This window comes from Talpa europaea, assembly GCF_964194135.1.
Source record: "Talpa europaea genome assembly, chromosome: 16".
NCBI classification, from domain to species: Eukaryota; Metazoa; Chordata; class Mammalia; order Eulipotyphla; family Talpidae; genus Talpa; species Talpa europaea.
The window spans coordinates 46,958,500-46,978,475 of NC_140084.1; the positions used below are offsets into that span (position 1 = coordinate 46,958,500).

General features: G+C 53.3%; 1 protein-coding gene across 1 annotated transcript; it reads left to right on the plus strand.

The window, feature by feature from the left end:
• Positions 1–1,491: 1,491 nt before the first annotated feature.
• On the plus strand, positions 1,492–19,976 carry NUCB1 (nucleobindin 1; the record flags this gene model as incomplete). Its single annotated transcript, XM_084257830.1, has 12 exons — positions 1,492–1,623; positions 3,594–3,701; positions 6,656–6,788; positions 10,186–10,289; positions 12,906–13,091; positions 13,339–13,429; positions 18,153–18,211; positions 18,461–18,553; positions 18,638–18,730; positions 18,996–19,166; positions 19,587–19,683; positions 19,864–19,976. 12 exons carry the CDS (start codon positions 1,492–1,494, stop codon positions 19,974–19,976), a joined length of 1,380 nt encoding a protein of 459 aa, XP_084113956.1.

Consider the following 19,976-nt stretch of genomic DNA (forward strand, 5'->3'; position numbering starts at 1 on the left):
CACAGTCAGAAGCGCGGGAGGGTGAGAGAATTCACCAGAGCCAGAGCGGGGAGCAGAGCAGGCAGAAGGACCGAAGTACACTGCTGAGGGGAGCAGCGGGCGGCAGGAGAGGTCTGCGCGCCATGCAGGACCCTCCTCTGGTGGCCGGGGAGCAGCCGGGGATCGAACTGGCGCTGCAGAGGCTGCGGGCAGCTTCGCAACCCAGCGCTCAACCGCTGAGCCACCGGGAAGGCCCTCTTCTGCCCATTTTTTGACTGAATTATTTTCTTTGTTTTTGTTGAGTCTCATCAGCTCTTTGTAGATTTTTGCGATCAGTCCTTTATCACTAATGTTGTGTGCAAAAATTTTCTCCCAATCTGTGGGGCTTCTCTTTGTTTTGGTTATTATCTCTTTTGCTATGCAGAAGCTCTTTAATTTGATGTAATCACATCTGTTTATCTTTGCCTTCAATATCACGGCTTTGGGTCTACACTTCTCTCTTATATTAGAAATTTTTGTGGCAGGTGCACTCTGCCAATTGCTACCACCCATCTGTAACCAGCCAACACTTCTTAGTGCGAAAATAAATGGAAAAACTACAATTCCCATGAGACAAAGCGGCCAAGAAGCCTGAGGAAGCTGACTGATTTGCCTCTGGCCGCCGGGGAGTTGTAGTTCTCTTTGAAACACCCCGTCCTGCGTTCCCCTAAAACAACAACAAAACCGGAAATGGCCTTCCAGGAAAGGAGGCGAGTCTTTCTAGAAAAAGCGAGCGGCTTCGATTAGGGGCGGGGCCACTAGGCTGAAGCAGAAGGGCGGGCCAATCAGGCCTCGGGGGCGGGGCCCTGGGTGGGCGTGGCCTGGGGGAAATCGCCGGGAACGCACCGGAGGTGCCAGCCCCGAGCGCGCCCTCTGCGGTGGACGGAAGGTGAGGCTCGGGGGCGCCGCTGACCCTGGGTCCTGGGGAGCAGCGACATCAGGGGGCTGAGAAACGGGGTCCCTGCGGAGGACGGGCTGGGCGGCAGTACCTTTAGGCGCTGGGAAAAGAGGAGGCGGGGGCCGGGCCTTTGGGGTCTGGCGAAGGCGCCGGAGATCCAGGTTCCTCCCGAGCCCGAGCGAGGAAGGTCCCGGGAGCCAGGACGAGCCGGGCGCCCGGAATCCTGGGTCCCCGGAAACGAGAGGCTCTGAGTCTTCACTCTTGGAAGAGTGGGGGGCGGCGCTAGGGACCCTCGACCCCTGGGCCCTCGACCCCCTGGACCCGCGACCCCCTGGGCCCTCGACCCCCTGGACCCGCGACCCCCTGGGCCCTCGACCCCCTGGGCCCTCGACCCCCTGGACCCGCGACCCCCTGGGCCCTCGACCCCCTGGACCCGCGACCCCCTGGACCCGCGAACCCCTGGACCCTCGACCCCCTGGGCCCTCGACCCCCTGGGCCCTGTACCCCTCGGGTCCAGGGGAGAAGCGCTTGGGACAGACCCTGCCCACCTCCGCCCCCCGCAGGCGCGCGCCGCCATGCCGCCCCCCGGGTCCCGCGCGGCCCTCCTGCTCCTGCCTCCGCTGCTGCTGCTGCTGCTGCTGCGCGCTGTCCTGGCGGTGCCCCTGGAGCGAGGCGCGGCCAAGGAGAGCCCCGCCACCGAAAGCCCGGTGAGTGGCCCCCCTGCCCTCAGCAAGTGTTTGCAGCGGCACTGCGGCTCCCGCGGACAGCGTGGCCCCGGCGGATACGCCCCCGACGAAGGCGGCCTGGAGTTTGCTGCCATTCTTTGCCGTCCCCGCGGCTTTGACGTGGTGAAGAACTGGGTGGCGGAGGAGGCTGGGCCGGGTAGGGATCGATTTCTGAGTTCCGGAGGAGGTGTCGGAAATCGTGTCCGAGTTATGTGAAAAATCTGCATTCCCCCCGCCTCCCCCTGCACCCCATCGTCTTGGTTCTTGTGTGACCCTCTCCCCTCACGAAGGCCCGTGAAAATCAGACCTACATGTCCCAGGGGCACCTTGCCCAGGTGGTGTCAGCTGGCAGCAGCGTTCGCACTTCGTGGAGGCTCATGGGAGTTGTAGTTTCAACTGTGAAAGGGCCTGTAAACTGCTGGTTTGTTCCTTCCAACAGGTGTTTATGATAGGCTATGAGACCTTTGGTCATAGGGAAGCTGGAACTTGTAAAGACCCTCAGGCTAATGCCCTGATCTGTGACCTGCATCTCCTACAGCTCTGCCCAGGAACCTGCAGGTCTCTCTGGAACCCAAGTTCCCCTGCACGGGTGGCTGGTCCCCATCCGGAGAGTTAGGCCTTTGCTGGGGGACGTCTTTGCAGGCACAGGGTGCTTTTTTTAGTCCCTTTCTTCTCTGTCCAGGTCTCTACTTGATGTCCTTGTTAGATAACGATATCAGGTATTTAAGAAGAAAAGTCAGCTTTACTTGTGAATCAGTTGGCAAGGAGGCAGAAGAGGAATTCACATCTACCTCCCCAATTAAGAAAGGGAAGGAGGGCCTCCCCCAGTGGATTGAGCGCAACTCTGTGAAGCTGTCCGCAGCCTCTGCAGCATGGGGTTGAATCCCGGCCGGCCAGGGAGATTCCCACATGGCGCGGCAGACCTCTCCTGTCTTGCCTGCTGCTGCCCTCAGCAGTGTACTTCGGTCCTTCTGCCTGTTCTGCTCCCTGCTCTGTCTCTGGTGAATTCTCTCATGCTCCTGTGCCTCTGGGCTGTACCCCAGTGCTTGTATAAATAAATAAATCTTAAAAAAAAAAGGGGGGAACGAGCTTATAATAGATTGGGGGGACTAGGGTTGAGAACAACCCTATATTTTCGTTGACTGAAAAGCCAGTTAGGGGCAAAGAAATGTGGACTTGGCTCATCTTTGATGAGTCACAGGGCAGCATGTACCTGAAGTAGGAAGAGGCTTTTCTTCAGAAACATAGAGTTTTGTTTTGTTTTAAAGATTTATTTATTTATTTATTTTTAAAGATTTATTTGTTTATGCTTACAAGAACTAGAATACAGGCCAGAGGTGCGGGGTTGAGAGGATTCATTAGAGACAGAGTAGGGAACAGAACAGGTGAATTGACTGAAATACACTGCTGAGGGGAGCAGCGGGTGAGACAGGAGAGGTCTGCTGTGCCATATGGGTCTGCTCCCTGGCTGGGGATCGAACTTGTGCTGCAGAGGCTGCCAATAGCTTCACAGTGCTGCGACAGTCCCTTGCACCACCAGGGATGCCCCAGAAGCCTGGAGTTTTGAATTGCAGCTCATGAACCCCTTAGCTCTCTCCCTCCCCCCACCCTCCCTGCTTCTCAGTCTCCAGCCAGGCCTGAAACTCAGCTCAGGGTTGTTGCTTCACCTGCTCAGACTGTGTCCAGTGAGGTCCAAGCTCTATAAACACAAGCCTCAAAGAGCAAGGATCTTTTTCTTTTGCGTGCGTGAGGTCTGAAAGCAATGAACTACTTAGGCTCCGTTGCAATCTCACCACCACCTGGAAGAGGGGACAGGTGGCCCCCAGGTCCCTGGCTCCAGGGCCTTTGTCTGCTCGGGAGGCCTCTCCGCCAGGCCAGGGGTCTCGGGTCGCTTAGCAGGTATGTAGTGGAGCAGGCCCATGATGCTACTTTGCTTGTCCTTGATACTGTAGGACACGGGTCTGTACTACCACCGCTACCTGCAGGAAGTCATCAATGTGCTGGAGACCGACGGCCACTTCCGGGAGAAGCTGCAGGCGGCCAACGCCGAGGACATCAAGGTGCGTCCCACTGGGTGCCGACATGGTGGTGGGGTCCAGGAGAGGCCCTGGTTCCCTAATGGGGCCATGTGGCTGCAGCCCTCACCAAACTGAGCCTCAAGGGGAAGCTGATTTTTGGGGTGACCTAGCTGTGGGCGGGTAGTGTGGGGAACACAGAATATGGTTAAGCACCAGGAAGATGGTTCAAGCTTTCGGTCTTGGCTCTACCAATCACCTCTACTCACTGTGCCTCAGTTTCCCCATCTGTAAATTGAGGGTCATAATGAAACCTGCTTCGTGGGATTTTGGTTAGGAAGAAACTCCTGTAACTTTTTTTTTTTTAAAGATTTATTTATTTATTTATACGAGCACTGGGTACAGTCAGAAGCGGGGGAGGGTGAGAGAATTCACCAGAGCCAGAGCAGGCAGAAGGAGTGAAGTACACCACTGAGGGGAGCAGCAGGCGGCAGGCAGGAGAGGTCTGCGCGCCATGTGGGACTCTCCCCCGGGGCCGGGGATCGAACCGGCGCTGCAGAGGCTGCGGGCAGCTTCGCAACCCAGCGGTCAACTGCTGCGCCACTGGGAGGCCCTTTGTAACTTTTTTTTTTTAAGATGTATTTGTTTATGTGTACAAGAGCTGGCGTACAGGCCAGAGGTGCAGGGGGTGAGAGGATCAACCAGAGACAGAGTGGGGAGCAGATCAGGTGGATCTACTGAAATATACTACTGAGGAGAACAGTGGGGAGACAGGAGAGGTCTGCTGCACCACGTGGGTCAGCTCCCTAGCCGGGGATCAAACTCAGGCCGTGGTGACTGTTGATAGCTTGATAGTACTGAGATTTTAAGCCCTGAACCACCAGGGTGCCCCCCCATAACTTATGTTCTGCCTCCAGAGTTGCTATGATCACCCCCATTTTATAGAGGTAATCTGAGAGTGATGTTTGACCTTCCTTGGGGAAGGTCAAAGACTTTTGACCCAGACTGCCGAAGACCGGAGCCCACACCTTACCCCTGTTTCCTGTGCAGCATCCCCTCAAGAAGGATGCTGGTGGTTCCCCAGGAGGAGACACATCCCTCCTCCCCACCCTGCAACATGCAGACCTCCCTGTGCATTGGCATGTCAGAATGTCTCCCCTGGAAGACCCACCCCGAGTCCTCCAAACCCATCAGCCCAGGAGAAACCCCAGGGCCTAGGACTGCTGGAGGGCATCCCTACTCCCCCACAAACCTCCTGGCGTTTCTGGGGCTCTCATTTGCCCCCATCTGCCCCACCCCCAATGATGGATGGCCAGAAACAGAGACCACTGAGTCCAGCTGCTCCCAGTGCCCAGCTGGGAAACTGAGGCCTCAGAGGCCCTGGGCTTGCCCAAGGCCACACACCTAGGAAGTGACCGAAAAGCAGAGCGGCCACTTAAGCAGCAGGTTCTGGAGCAGCTCGGTGCCCTTTCCAACCCCACGCCCCTGTGCTCCTGTGCTACCCCGCCCTGCCTCAGTTTCCTTCTCAGGAAAGGGATGGAAAGTCAGGGAAGCAGTGTCAGGGCTGGGGTGGGAACCCAGGCCCTAGGACTCCCCCTCAGGGCCGACACAGCACTAACATGGTCACTTGCTGGAGACTGGCCACCCCTTCTGTTCATCGTCATTTGTAGGATGGGCTTGTGGGCAGGACTGGTCTCACTCAGAATCCAGGGCAGCATCTGCCCTGTCCGAGGTGCCTGCCCCACTGAGGTTACATGATAGTCGCTGTGGTCACCTCACCCTGCTGCCTCTGCAAAGACCATGCTCCCCGCTTCAGGATCCCCCAAAAACCCATGCTGCAGATAGACAGCCGAGGAAGTTTTCTACCATTAACGAAGACTCAGGTCTAAATGAATTTGCACCAGGGGGAGGCTGAGGGGAGCTATCTAGAGCAGCTCTGCCTCTCACTCTCCCGGCCCATGCGTTTATCGAAGATATGAACAAAGGATAAGAAATTAGCACGCAATTGTGTTTTTACTTATACAGATGAATAAGTTACTGCTGAAAACAAGTTTTCCTGGTTAGTGGGGAACATGCGCAGAAGCCAGTACGTCCTCAGAGAACAGGAGTCAATTCTAGGAAGAAGTTCTGTTTGCAGAACTTCTAGGATTCTGGAACTCCGTATGCAGAGTAAACAGGTGCTCTCCAAAACTCCAGATCCCTGCAGGGCAGCAGCTCCCAACAAACCCACAGATCCATCCAAGCAACAAGAGACAGCGCTGGGCACGGGGAGCCCCAAACAGGGGCCTGATCCATTCTGAGAAGTGAGGGGACTTCTAGGGAAAGGACACCCTAGTGGGGTTTGGCTCTGAGTGTACAGAGGTCAGAGGGGGTGTGAGCGATCTTTGAGACAGCGGGAAATGTATGCAGACGAAGCCTCTGGTACCTTCAGCTGTCTGCTGGCACCTCCTTGTAACTGACAGAGTCAGGGTGATGGAGCTGGAGGGGAGGGTGGGTGCAGGGCCTTGAGTGCCAGGCCCAGGGGCATCTGTCCTGGGGTATCAGGGAGCTTTGGTGGGGGGAGGGCACTGGATCAGCATGGGAAGGACAGGTCAGCTCTGGTTGAGTAACAGATACAATCTAAAGCTGTCATCGAGGCAGCTCAGAGACGGAGCGTGTGTGTGTGTGTGTGTGTGTGTGTGTGTCTGTCTGTCTGTCTGTCTGTCTGTCTGTCTGTTGGGGCCAAGAAAGTTGTAGAGATTCTTCCCAAGAGATTCTTCCCAAGGGTGATGCCGTCTACCTAGAGTTGTGAGGGACAGCGGGGCCTGTTCCCAGTGACCACTGCTACAGCTCAGAGTGTGCTTTCTGAGTGACCAGATAGGGGGCTGCAAAGGTGGGCAGAGCCTTGGGGGAGACCTCGGGGCATCAGAAAGCTTCATGAAGGCTCCAGAGAGGTCAGGGAAGGGATATGGCGGCCTCCCAGGCCCCCAGCCTGACTAGTGTCCCTTCTTCCTGGGCAGAGCGGGAAGCTGAGCCGGGAGCTGGACTTTGTCAGCCACCATGTCCGCACCAAGCTGGATGAGCTCAAGCGACAGGAGGTGTCCCGGCTGCGGATGCTGCTCAAGGCCAAGATGGATGCTGAGCAGGACCCCAGTAAGCAGAGGGGCGGGGCAGGGCGGGGGGGGGGGTTGGGGGGCATCTCCTTCCCAGAGCCTCTGCTGCTCCTGTGGAAAGTACCTGGAAAACCCATCGGGTTTTCTTCTTCATAGGGTCTCCTCAAAGCGTGGTTCTGTTGTGGCTTGGTTGGTTTTTGTTTTTGTTTTGTTTTTTCAGTTTCAGTTTATAATTTTTATTTGCAAAAATCACAGTCATTTAACGTGTGGCTGTAACTTCACATTGTCAGAAAAGTTGCAAACTCCCCACACCCTGAACCCAGACTCTCCAGCTGGTAACACTTGCTCACCACACACGCTTGAGAGCTCCTGGCAGACACTGTGCCCCCTCACACCTACAGCTTTCAGGGTGATTTTTCTCAGAACAGTGACATTCACCCACGGAACCAGGGAACCACAGTGCAGCGATCAAAGCCAGCGAGTGTGGCGGGGTGCGCTGTGGTTTCCCCTGCTTCCTCTCTTTCCCTTCTGCTGAAATGCTTCCATTCCCCGGCACTTACAACTGGGGCGGTAGTTTCGTTTCTTGGTTTGTTTTGCTTTGCTTTTAAAGATGTATTTATGCAGGGCCTCCCCGGTGGCGCAGCGGTTGAGCGCTGGGTTGCGAAGCTACCTGCGGCCTCTGCGGCGCCGGTTCGATCCCCGGCTGCTCCCCGGCCACCGGAGGAGGGTCCCACATGGCGCGCAGACCTCTCCTGCCGCCCGCTGCTCCCCTCAGCAGTGTACTTTGGTCCTTCTGCCTGCTCTGCTCCCTGCTCTGGCTCTGGTGAATTCTCTCACCCTCCCGCGCTTCTGACTGTACCCAGTGCATGTATGAAACAAACAAACAAACAAATAATAAAAAGACATGCCTCTAGAAAATTAAAAAAAAAAAAAAAAGATGTATTTATGCATACAAGAACTGAGGTGTAGGCCAGAGGTGTGAGGGTCAGAAGATTCACCAGAGACAGTCGGGAGCAGAACAGGCAGATCTACTGAAATACACTGCTGAGGGGAGCAGCGGGGAGACAGGAGAGTCTGCTGCCCCATGTGGGTAGCTCCCTGGCCAGGGATCGAACTCGTGCTATAGTAGCTGTGGATAGCTTCACAGTGCTGTGCTTAATCCTTGTGCCACCAGGGAGATCCTGGGTGGTATTTTGTGCTGGAACAATTTGCCTAGAAAAGCAGAAAGAATTCCTGGAAGGGAGAGCTTGGGGCAAGTTCAGATTCGTGGTTCTCAGTTTCCTAGATAGGGTTTGCTGGAATGTGTATCCGGGCCCGCATCGCCCGGTACCTGCATGATTTCTCTTTGTTTTAAATTGCAGTAACATGAGTTTACCACATGATGTGGGCTCCGGGTATACAGGCTTCAAAATCGACATCTGTCTGTATTACGTTCACCACCAAATTCCATCACCCCTTTAACTTAACTTATCTACCTCTCTTCCCCAACCCCTTCTGGTTACCAGTTTGCTTCTCAGAATCTTCGAGTTTGTTTTCTCCGTTCATTTGCATTGTTTCTCTCCCATGTGGGGGTACAATCATGCAATTTCCTGTCTGACTTAGATCATGAAGCCTCTCTCCTCTAGGTCCACTCTGTTTTTGCATACAGCAGGGTTTCCCCTCTTCACGGCTGAATAGCATTCCACTGCCTGTACACCTGGTCTCCGCCTACTCTTTGTGGACGGACACGTAGGCTGTTTCCTGCGCTTGGCAGTGTAGACAGTGCTGAGGTGGACGTGGCGGTGTGCAGGTGTCATCTAATGAGTGTTTTTGTGTTGCGTGAGCGTTCTTAGTAAGCGCTGGAGAGAGACACATCATTCTCACCTCAGGACCTTTGCCCAGGCACTTCCCTCTGCCAGGATCTTCTCTCTCCAGCCTCTTAGTATGACCCATTAAGCTTCGGTCTCAGCTCATGTCACCTCCTCAGAGTCCGGCCTGGTCTGAGTTCTGGGTGATTGCATGTTCGCCCCTTGGTTGTCTGTTTTCCACCTCCTCTCTGGTGCTGTGGAGGTGACAGAGGGGGTGTGAGGTGGCACATGCTATCTGGTCCTTGCTGTGTCCACAGGCTCGGGGCTCCACACACACCTGTGGCACCCATGATAGATTGTGAGCGTCATTGTAGACCTGTCTTCTGAGCATCTGTCCCTCCTCTGGGCGCCCTAGCCAGAGCCAGGGTCCTGTGTGTGTCCCTCACATCCACCCAAGGGCCGGCTGGGTCTTGGTCAAATCTGAGAGGCCTGAGAAGACCGGTGTTAAGTGCATGAATGGGTGTTGGCATGTGCGTGTGTGTATGTGCATGTGTGTATATATATACACATGTATGCTCTCTTCCTGCCTGCCTGCTTGGAAACTCCAGCATGAGGAGGTTGTGTTACTTTGTTCTGTGACAAAGTCCCCCAGACTAGGCAGCTTCAACCACAGATATTTATTGTCTTACAGTTCTGAAGTCCAGGAGTCCAAGGTCAAGGTCACAGGGTTGGTTCCTTCTGAGAGCTTCCATGGGAATCTGTTCTAGATCTTTCTCTTGGCATGCGCAAGGCCACCTTCTACCTTTGTCTTTTCACATCATCTCTTCTTTGTGTCCAAAGTTCCCCCCCTTTTTTTTTTAAGATTTATTTATGCATACAAGAGCTGGGGTCCAGGCCAGAGATGCGGGAGTGAGAGGATTCACCAGAGACAGAGTGGGGAAAAAAACAGGCAGATCCACTGAAATCCACTGCTGAGGGGAGCAGCGAGGAGACAAGAGACATCTGCTGTGCCATGTGGGTCACGTCCCTGGCTGGAGATCAAATTCGTGCTGCAGTGGCTGCAGATATCTTCATAGTGCGCCACCAGGGAAGCCCCGAAATTTCCCCTTTTTTCAAAGACAGAGGGCATAGAGGATTAGGGCCCAACCTGATGACATCATTTTAAATTGATCATCTCTATGAAAACCCTCTCTCCAGACAAGTCTCATCCTGAGGTCCTGGGGGTGAGGATTTCAGTACATATATTTTAGGGCACGTGATTCAACTTGAAACAGGAATTGAGGGCACGTGGTTTGGAGTCCACTGACCAGTTATAGTCCTCATGGGCCACTTCCTCGATGTGACCTAGGCAAGTCACTTCCCTTCTCTGGGCCTCCACTTTCACTTTCATGAAATGGAATAATCAGAGAAACTATGTCATAAGCTTTTCGTAAAAGGTAAAGATACTAACAAATTTAATGTGTTTAGAACAGGGCCTGGCAGATAGCAAGTGTTCAATACATGTTAGCTCTTATTTTAAGCAATAGACTCAGCTGTGGCATGGCTTCCTCCAGGAAGTCCTCTCTGATTGCCCCCAAGCTCAGCCAAGCCATTCTCTGTGAGCATGCCAGGAATTGTTTGTTGTTTTATTTTCTCTTCTTCCTCATCCAGACGTACAGTTGGATCACTTGAGCCTCCTGAAGCAGTTTCAACACCTGGACCCTCAGAATCAGCACACATTTGAGGCCCGGGACCTGGAGCTGCTGATCCAGACGGTAGAGTGAGGGGCTGGGGACTGTAGGGAGAGAACTGAGGGAAACCTTGAGGATGGAGAGAAAGGAACAGAGCCCAGGACATGAGGTTGCCAGCCTCCTCTGAGATTGCCAGCTGGGTCAGGCTGTGTCTGAAAGCTCCCCCCAGATTCTTTATAGGAAAATGGGGTGTAGCCACAACCAACTTAGCTCTACTCAGGAGGCTTTCAGATCCCTCCTGGCTTTGCTCTTCCCATATGACCTGACCTGGGGGCTGGCCCTCTGTGCCTTGGTGGGAGGCAGCACAATGTTCCTCCCCCAGAAACCATGTCACACCCTGATCTGCAGGACTGTGGCTGTGTGACCTCATGTGGCAAAAGGGACTTGGTGAATGTGATTAGGTCAAGAATCTTAACATGAGGGGATGATCCAGTATTATCCGGTGGCCTTAAATGTCATCACAAGGACTCTTGTGGGTGCAGAGGGAGATTTCATTACAGCAGCAGCTGGTAATGTGGTGCCCTTGCAAGACGTCCCCGCTGCCTTCCAGGGTGGAGGAGGAGCACAGAGGGAGGCTCCAGAAATGGAGATGGCACGTGCAAGTTCTCCCTTAGAGTCTCTGGAGGCAGCACAGCTCTTTAGACACCCTAACCTCAGCTCTCTGGCCTCCATCCCATCAGATAATAAGTGTGTGTTGTTTGAAGCCACCAAGATTGTGATGATTTGATACAGTGGCTATAGGAACTGATTAGTCCTCATCTGGAAACGGGATCCACATCCCTGCCTCATGAGGAAGGACAAGTGCCAAGTTGGGGAGTGGAAGGGGATTCCCAAGCCTGTCCCTGCCCTGCTCTTAGCCCTTCTGAAGCCACACAGCCACACCCAAACCACCCACCCACCCCAGCCTCGCCTTGACCCTGCCTTTCTGGCCTACTGGAGCGCCACCTAGTGGCCATGAAGATAATAGCAGTCATTTCATTGTGTCTATTGCCAGGCACTGGACTCAATCCCTGAGGGATGATATTCTTGGTATTTATTTCCAGAACATGCCAGAAACTGTCTGCTTTTCTGCAGCCTCACTGCCATTCTCCTGGTGTCATCATCCCCCACCATGTTTCATGGCTGCCCTCACTGGGCCCTTGATTCCGCCTTCCACACTTGCCAGCAGCATTTTTCAATTCAGTGCTCTTGACACCTGGGGTTGGATACTTCTTTGTTGTGCGAGCTGTTTGTTCATCAGGATATTGTAAGGTTATTCACTGTATTCCTCGGGTTTCAGCTTTCTATCCATTTGCTGTGATTGAACCAAAAGAAAAGGCACTGGTGGATTCCTACAGATATTATAAGTCCATGAAAGATTTTGAGGAGGTGAGGAAGGCCGGACACTTTCAGAGTGCAAAGTGATCTTGGAATGGAAAGGATTTTTTTGGGTTGACGCCCTTGTGTACCTGAACTAGGAAGCATAAATATTTGGGCTGAGAAATAATTTCTATTTATAAATAAACCATTAGATACTTAATGGAGAAAATGTAAAATTAGAATACTCGTCATTGGATTTATTTCCCTAATCCAGTAGGACCTCCTCTTTTTTTTTTCAAAAAAGATTTATTTATTTTATGCATACAACAGCTAGGGTGTAGCCCAGAGGTGCCGGGAGTAGGGGGTTAGAAGATTCACCAGAGACAGAGTGTGGAGCAGAATGGGCAGATCCAGTGAAACACACTGCTGAGGGGAGACAGGAGAGGTCTGCTGCACCATGTGGGTCAGCACCCTGGCTGGGGATTGAACTTATGCCACAGTGACTGGCGATAGCTTGATAGTGCTGAGACTTTAATCTGTGTGCCAGCCGGGAGGCCCTACCAGTAGGACCTCATCTTAAGTAATGACATCGGATATGAATTTGGAGGGGACATGATTCAACAGAGTACAATATTGTTATCTCCATTTTCAAAAGGCAGAAACTTAGGCACAGAGAGGCCAAATAACTTGCCCAAGATCACACAGCTCAGGGGATTTGTTCATACAGCAGAGCCTGGATTTGAGCCCTTGGTAGAATCATGAGAGCCCTCATATTCTTAACCAACTCACTGTTTTGCTTTCCATATTCAGTCCATCTTGTGTGTTGTTCCATGTTACTTGTTCCTGCAAGATCTCAAGGTGGGGAGGGGCCTCCCTGGTGGCACAAGGGGTTAAGCACAGCACTATAAAGCTGTCCACAGCCTCTGCAGCACGAGTTCAATCCCCGGCCAGCCGGGGAGCTACCCACATGGCGCAGCAGACCTCTCCTGTCTCGCCCGCTGCTCCCCTCAGCAGTGTATTTCAGTCAAACTGCCTATTTTGTTCCCCACTCTGTCTCTGGTGAACCCTCTTACACCTCTGTCCTGTACCCTAGTTCTTGTATGCATAAATAAATAAATCTTTAAAAAAAAAAAAAAGATGGGGAGGACTTGGGAAAGCCACTATTAGGCTCTAATCTGTCTTGAACAAACAGGGAGGAGACTGTATCATGGGTGGGTGATAGAGACTCATAAGGGAGATGTAGGGCTGGGTGGAGGTTGGGGGCTGAGGTTCTGGCATTTGGAGGTTGGAATTAGGGACTGGGCATACCAGCAGTCAGGAATGATGTCTGCGTGTCCCCAGGCCACTCGGGACCTTGCCCAGTACGACGCAGCCCATCATGAAGAGTTTAAACGATATGAGATGCTCAAGGAACATGAGAGACGCCGTTATCTGGAATCCCTGGGAGAGGAGCAGCGAAAGGAGGCAGAGAAGAAACTGGAAGAGCAACAGCGCCGGCACCGAGAGCACCCCAAAGTCAACGTGCCTGTAAGGATCTCCATTCATGCCCACCCCTACTACGTCCAATGCACTAGGCACCACAAGACAAGTGACTGGAGAACTACAACTCCCAGCAGACCCCGAGGCACAAAGTCCCTCTTCATAGGCTGGCAACTATCTTGGGGGCTGCTGGGAGTTGTAGTTTTCTTAGTTTTCTTGCTTGAAGGGAAGGATATTTGAGGGGTGGGGGTACCCAGACTTCTTGCTTATGAGCCCCTGGCTCTCCCCTCCACAGGGCAGCCAGGCCCAATTGAAGGAGGTGTGGGAGGAGCTGGATGGATTGGACCCCAACAGGTTTAACCCAAAGACCTTCTTCATACTGCATGGTAAGGTGGGGAGGGTATCCCAAGACATAGTCTGGACCCTGAGATGCTGACCTTTTGGGGAACCTAAATGCTAACAAAGGGTCTTCCATTCCAGTGGGGCTTAGGCAGGCCAACAAGGTCTGAGCCCATCTCCTCTGGTGATCTAGAAAGCCCTGCCTCTCCCTATTGCTAGACTCTTCTGTGTGGCTGTTCTCCGGGATACACCAGACACCTGGGTTCTTGGACTGGCCAGAACCCTCTCACTTTGCACTGAGCAAACCAGGCTTGACTAGACTGGGCCCCCCTCCCACGGTGGCCCAGAAACCCTTCTCCCTGCTGGAGGTGCTGTGGCTCGGTATGGGCCACCCCCTAGTAAGCAACCTCTAGGCAGCCAGTGGTTCTCCATGGTGACTCAGTCACACTCCCCTTCTTTCTGTTCCTCTCTAGAAACAGGGCTTGCCAGACCCCCTTGGGTGTGTACAGGACTTTGATCCAGGTACCCCGTCAGTCTATAGAGCTCCAGGGCCTGGTTCATTCATCCACAAATGTGTCCTGTGCTCCTTTTTTTTTTTTAAAGATTTATTTATGCATGCAAGAGCTGGGTTGTATGCCACAGGTGCAGGGGAGGGAGGTTGGGTAGAGGATTCACCAGAGACAGAGTGGGGAGCGGAACAGGCGGAGCTACAGAAATACACTGCTGAGGGAAGCAGCGGATGAGACAGGTGAGGTCTGCTGCGCCATGTGGGTCAGCTCCCTGGGCCGGCAGGGGAATCAAACTCATACTGCAGTGGCTGGTGATAGCTTGATAGCACTGTCTTTAACCCCTACGCCACCAGAGAGGCCCCTGTGCTCCCTCTAAAGACCAGGCTTCATGGCAACCCAATGACCATAGTTAAGCCAAAGCAAAGTTCCCCACTCGCACAGCCAGTGATCAGGCAGATCAGTGTTCTGTGTCTCAGTATAGTTAAGAGACCATGAAGGGGAAGCAAGACTGGAATCTTTACATCTGCTGCCCGCTACAGGACAAACCGTCAATGATGAGATAGTTCCCGATGGGAAAATGGGTGCTAGTCAACTAATGATTTCATTTCATTTTATGATTCACTTATCAGAATGATAAAATTCTGGAGGGTTGGGGAAAGGTACTTTTTTTTTTAAAGATTTATTTATTTATGCATACAAGAGCAGGGGTGCAAGTCAAAGGTGTGGGGAGATGAGAGGATTCACCAGAGACAGAGTGGGGAGCAGAAGAGGCAGATTGACTGAAATACACTGCTGAGGGGAGCAGCGGGCGAGACAGGAGAGGTCTGTGCCATGTGGGTAGCTCCCGGGTCGGAGATCGAACTTGTGCTGCAGTGGCCGCGGATAGCTTCAGAGTGCTGCATCTTAACTCCTTGCGCCACCAGGGAGGCCCCAGGCATGTCTCGCTTTATTGCTGCTTTCTGGTGCTTTTTATGAGTTGCAGGTTTGTGGCAACTGCCCCGGGCAAGACCGTTGGTCCTGTTTTCCAACAGTTCAGAGGAGGCTTAGCATTTTTTAGCTATAAAGTATGTCTGAATTCAGGTATTTATATTGTTTTCTTAGAGATATTGCTATTGCACACTGACGAGGTCAGGTCAGTGTAAACATGCTGTCACGTGTCGTATGTTTGGGCACCCGCACACGTGATGACTTGCTCTGTGGCGCTGTTCACTATTGCTGATCCAAACCCACGGCATTTCTGAGTGTGTCCGTACTTGACTGTAGTTTAAATTTCATGGGCCCCCTGCAGCTAGTGGCTGCCAGTTTGGCTAGCACAGCTCTAGAAATGACATTTGAACCAAGACTTAGGTAAAGTGAGGGGCTGTGCATTGCTGGTATTTGGAGGAGGAGCATTGGGGGGCAGGGACAGTAATACGGGGTTAATGAACTTAGTGGGTTTCCACGGTCACAGGAGCAGAATTTGTAGAGACAAGAGCGATGGGGAAGGCAAAGCAAGGTCTTGTCACTCCCACCTTCCCTAAATGGGCTTCCTGGGCCTGTCCTAAAAATAGCAAATAAATAAGTATTGAAGGGCCTCCCCCGGTGGCGCAGTGGTTGAACACTGGGCTATGAAGCTGCCTGCAGCCTCTGCAGCGCCAGTTTGATCCCTGGCCACCCGGGAGGGTCCCACATGATGCACAGACCTCTCCTGCCGCGCCCGCTGCGCCCCTCAGCAGTGTATTTCATCAGTCTGTCTGTTCTGTTCCCCGCTCTGGCTCTGGTGAATTCTCTCACCCTCCCGCACTTCTGACTGTACCTAGTGCTTGTATAAATAGAATAAATAAATCTTTAAAAAAATTAAGGGCTTCCCTGGTGGCACAGAGGTTGAGCGCTGGGTTGCGAAGTTGCCTACAGCCTCTGCAGCACCACTTTGATCCCTGGCCGTCCAGGAGGGTTTCACATGGTACGCAGACCTCTCCTGCTGCCAGCTGCTCCCCTCATTCTGCCTGTTCTGCTCCCTGCTCTGGCTCTGGTGAATTCTCTCACCCTCCCGTGCTTCTGACAGTACCCAGTGCTTGTGTAAATAAATAAATAAATAAATCTTTTTAAAAAAAAGTATTGAAGGCACCCAAAGGGAAGGAGCTGGGAGATCACCTACTTGGGAAGAGGCGCAGCCTGGAGGGGGAGCAGCTTGTCTGTGATCATTTGCATGTGGTTTATTGAGGTTGATTGGCTCAGGTGCCAGGCACTGAATTTATCTGGTCAGAACACAGGGTCAAAGTTCCTACACCAGCATTCAGGCTCATTGGACGAACTGACCTGGAGACTGGGAAGGGGTCAAGAGTATACTGAGGGCAGGGGTGCTGGAAAGACAGACCCTGAAGAACTGTCATTGCTAACCTATCTGCATAGTGTTTCTCTCCAAACATTTCTTTCATTCTTAAGAAAAATCTTGAGTCGCCCCCATTTCACCGGCGAGGAAGCTGAGGCTGATTTCACTATGCCCTGCTGCTTAGTGAAGGGGCCACTCTTCTGCTTCCCCGTAACCACAGCCTCTTGCCAGAGGCAGGATTTGAACCCAGGCTCCTGGCCCTATGGGCTGGGGGCATTTTCCTTTACAAAGCTTCCTCTTTCCATCAGCTTGCTCCCCGTTTTGTTCTCTGAAGTTCATTTCAGCCAGGGTAGGGAATTCGGATTTCATTTTGCCTGGGACGGGATACCCCAAAAGGGTCAGGAGCAGAGGACTTATATCCTCTACCTTAAGGGATGACAGAATCCATCTGGCTGCTGAGTCAAGGACAGGCTGTGGGCGTGAAGGCCAAAGCCAGGAGCCTGCTTAGAAGGCATGGGCTGCTGGTGTCTGGACCATGGAAAGTAGGGAGAATTCGTCTGGAAGGTCAAGATTGTAGGACTCGCAGACACACATGCATCAAAAGTGACTCCAAGTTATTGAAGAATGGAGAATGGAAGAATGGAGAGGAGAGCGTTGTGTTTGGCGTAGGGGTTGGGAGCTGGTCTCGCCGTGTTAGAGAGGTCTTGAGAAACTCACATGGAGATGAAGAGTAGGTGGTTGGCATGACATTGAACACTGAGGAACTGGAGAGACCCATTTGAGGTAGTGCTGGCCAATCAAACTGTAGTGATGGGAAATATACTGTGCCACCCAACATGGCAGTCACACTTGCCTTGTAACAAGTGGGAGTGATAAAGTGAAATTTTAATCTTAGTCAATCTAAATTTATTTTTTTTCTTCCTTTTTTTTCTTTTCTTTTTTTTTTTAATAGAGGCATGTTTTACTTATTTATTTATTTGTTTGTTTGTTTTGTTTATACATGCACTGGGTACAGTCAGAAGCACGGGAGGGTGAGAGAATTCACCAGAGCCAAAGCAGGGATCAGAACAGGCAGACTGACGAAGTACACTGCTGAGGGGAGCAGCGGGCGGCAGGAGAGGTCTGCGCGCCATGTGGACCCTTCTCCGGTGGCCGGGGAGCAGCCGGGGATCGAACCGGCACCACAGAGGCCGTGGGCAGCTTCACAACCCAGTGCTCAACCGCTGCGCCACCGGGGAGGCCCCTCAATCTAAATTTAAACAGTCGGTATAGCTAGTGGCTACCATATTGGACAGATTAGAAGATTAAGAAGACATGAGGCCCCAGCCATGAGTCCTGGGGTGCACCTGGGTGCAGAGGTCAGGAGGAGGATGGAGCCAGCAAAGCAGAATGAGGGGCAGTGGGAGAGGGAAGCCAAGGGCAGAAAGTCAAGTAAGATATGAGCTGATAATTAACCATTGGGTTTGCAAGGTCAGGCTTCCTCGCCACCTCAGCACCTCAGTGTGGGGCTGAGCTGTGAGCAGAGGAGAGAGCCTGGCCCTTCCCAGCTGGATTGGTGGGGAGAGACCCTTCTGCAACTGAAGTGAGCCCGGCCTGGTTCTCTGACAGCAGAGGCCCCTGATACCCCTCGATCCTAGGCAAGGAGCCATTCCCATGCCCAGAACACTGGGTGCCAGACACCAAGTCATCCAGTGTGCCAAAGGCCCCAAGAGTGGTCCCAGTGAAATCCCACCTTTATCTGCCCCGTTCTCAGGACCCTGGTTGGTCAGGAACAGGCTGTCCTAGCACAAGATCTGTGAGGCCCTGGAGCTTGAAGGCCACTGTCCTGTCAGAGACCCGTTGTTACCTGTCCTCTGATGACAGACACTACGTCAGCCTACAATTCCTTCTCCAGCTGGTCCCTTAGGGACCATCCTCAGTGCTCCAAGATACCTGTTGTCTCCCCCTCAGATATCAACAGTGATGGTGTCCTGGATGAGCAAGAACTGGAGGCCCTCTTCACCAAGGAGGTGAGCATCTTGAGGGGATGCCCACATCAACCACTTGTCCTGCCCCCTTAAGTCTCCCTGGATGTGGATTCAGGGAAAACTACAACTCCCAGCAGCCCCCTGGGGCAAAAGCCAACTGCTAAGAGTGACAGGGTGCCTCAAGGACTGCTGGGATTTGAAGTCTGGTTGTATGTGTCAGGTGGTAGAAGAGCCTGGAAAAGTGGATACCTGGGACCTCTCAATGCTTCTGTCTCTTGCTTGACCCCACAGCTGGAGAAGGTATATGATCCCAAAAATGAGGAAGACGACATGCGGGAGATGGAGGAGGAGCGGCTGCGCATGCGGGAGCACGTGATGAAGAATGTGAGGGGAGACCTGACTTTGAGGGTAGGTGGGGGCAGGGCGGAGGCTCCCAGCACTGCTGCTTACCCTTACCTGTCTCCCCAGGTGGACGCCAACCAGGACCGCCTTGTGACGCTGGAGGAGTTCCTTGCGTCCACCCAGAGGAAGGACTTTGGGGACACTGGAGAGGGCTGGGAGGTGAGGACATTGGGCATCTTCTAGGTTCTGAATATTTGTCTCCCTGCCCTACCCCTTCTCTCAGAGTCTCTGGCCACTTCTCTTCTCTGGACCCTCTGCTTGGGAGTCTTTGTCCACAGCCTGGGTCTCTGTTCCCCCATCAGTTCCCTCTCATCCCCATAAGTCCACTCTCTAAACCTGCTCCATTAGCCAAACCTTCTCGAACAAGCGGGGAGGGGCCAAGGCTGAAGTCACCCTGCTGATGGCCCCTGTCCCTTCCTGGCAGACGGTGGAGATGCACCCTGCTTACACGGAGGAAGAGCTGAAGCGGTTTGAGGAAGAGTTGGCTGCCCGGGAGGCAGAGCTGAATGCCAAGGCCCAGCGCCTCAGCCAGGAGACAGAGGCTCTAGGGCGTTCCCAGGGCCGCCTGGAGGCCCAGAAGAGAGAGCTGCAACAGGTGACACACCAGGGAGAACGGGCCCATCCCCTGAGTCCTGGGGCCCACGTCCTTGTGTGGTAAGAGGCAGGAAAATCCTGCTGCTGCACTGTGCATCGCCGGAGCAACTTGGTGAGGGCAGACATTGTCCCCTGACAGCTCTGTGGCAGCCATGTTGGAGCAGGGCAGTGGGAGTGTATGTAGAAGGAGAAAAGCCCCAGGAGGAAGAAGGGTAATCCCAGGGAGGATTCAATGAGGGCTTCCCTGACCCAAGTTGTGACCCAAACCATGAGAGGGGACGGAGAACTGGACCTTTATCCTTGGCCCAAACTCTCCCAAGAGAAAAACTTGTGATGAGCCCCATGGAGAAGGGATTCGCCTATGACCACTTCGCACAGCATCATCCCCCTTTGCCTGTGTAATCTCCCCTGCCCTCTGCAGGCCGTTCTGCAAATGGAACAAAGGAAACAACAGCAGCAAAGCCACCATGACCCAGCCGTCGGCCCTGAGGGACAGCTCAAGTTCCACCCCGACACAGGTGCTGCCCCTGGGCACAAGTGGGAAGGGGCTGGTGACCAGAATTCCTAGATTTAAGGGAGGAAGCACCGGAGGCCTGGACTCCCGGTACTGAGGGAGGAGGGGCTGGGGGCCTGGACTCCAGGTCTGAAGGGGAGAGGCCGGGACATCTAGTGCCACTGTTTCCTCTCTCTGTTTCCAGATGATGCACCTGTTCCAGCTCCAGTCGGTGACCAGAAGGATATGGACACTTCAGAGAAGAAGGTTCCAGAACAGCCCCCTGAGCTGCCCCAGCCTGATTCCCAAAACCTGTGA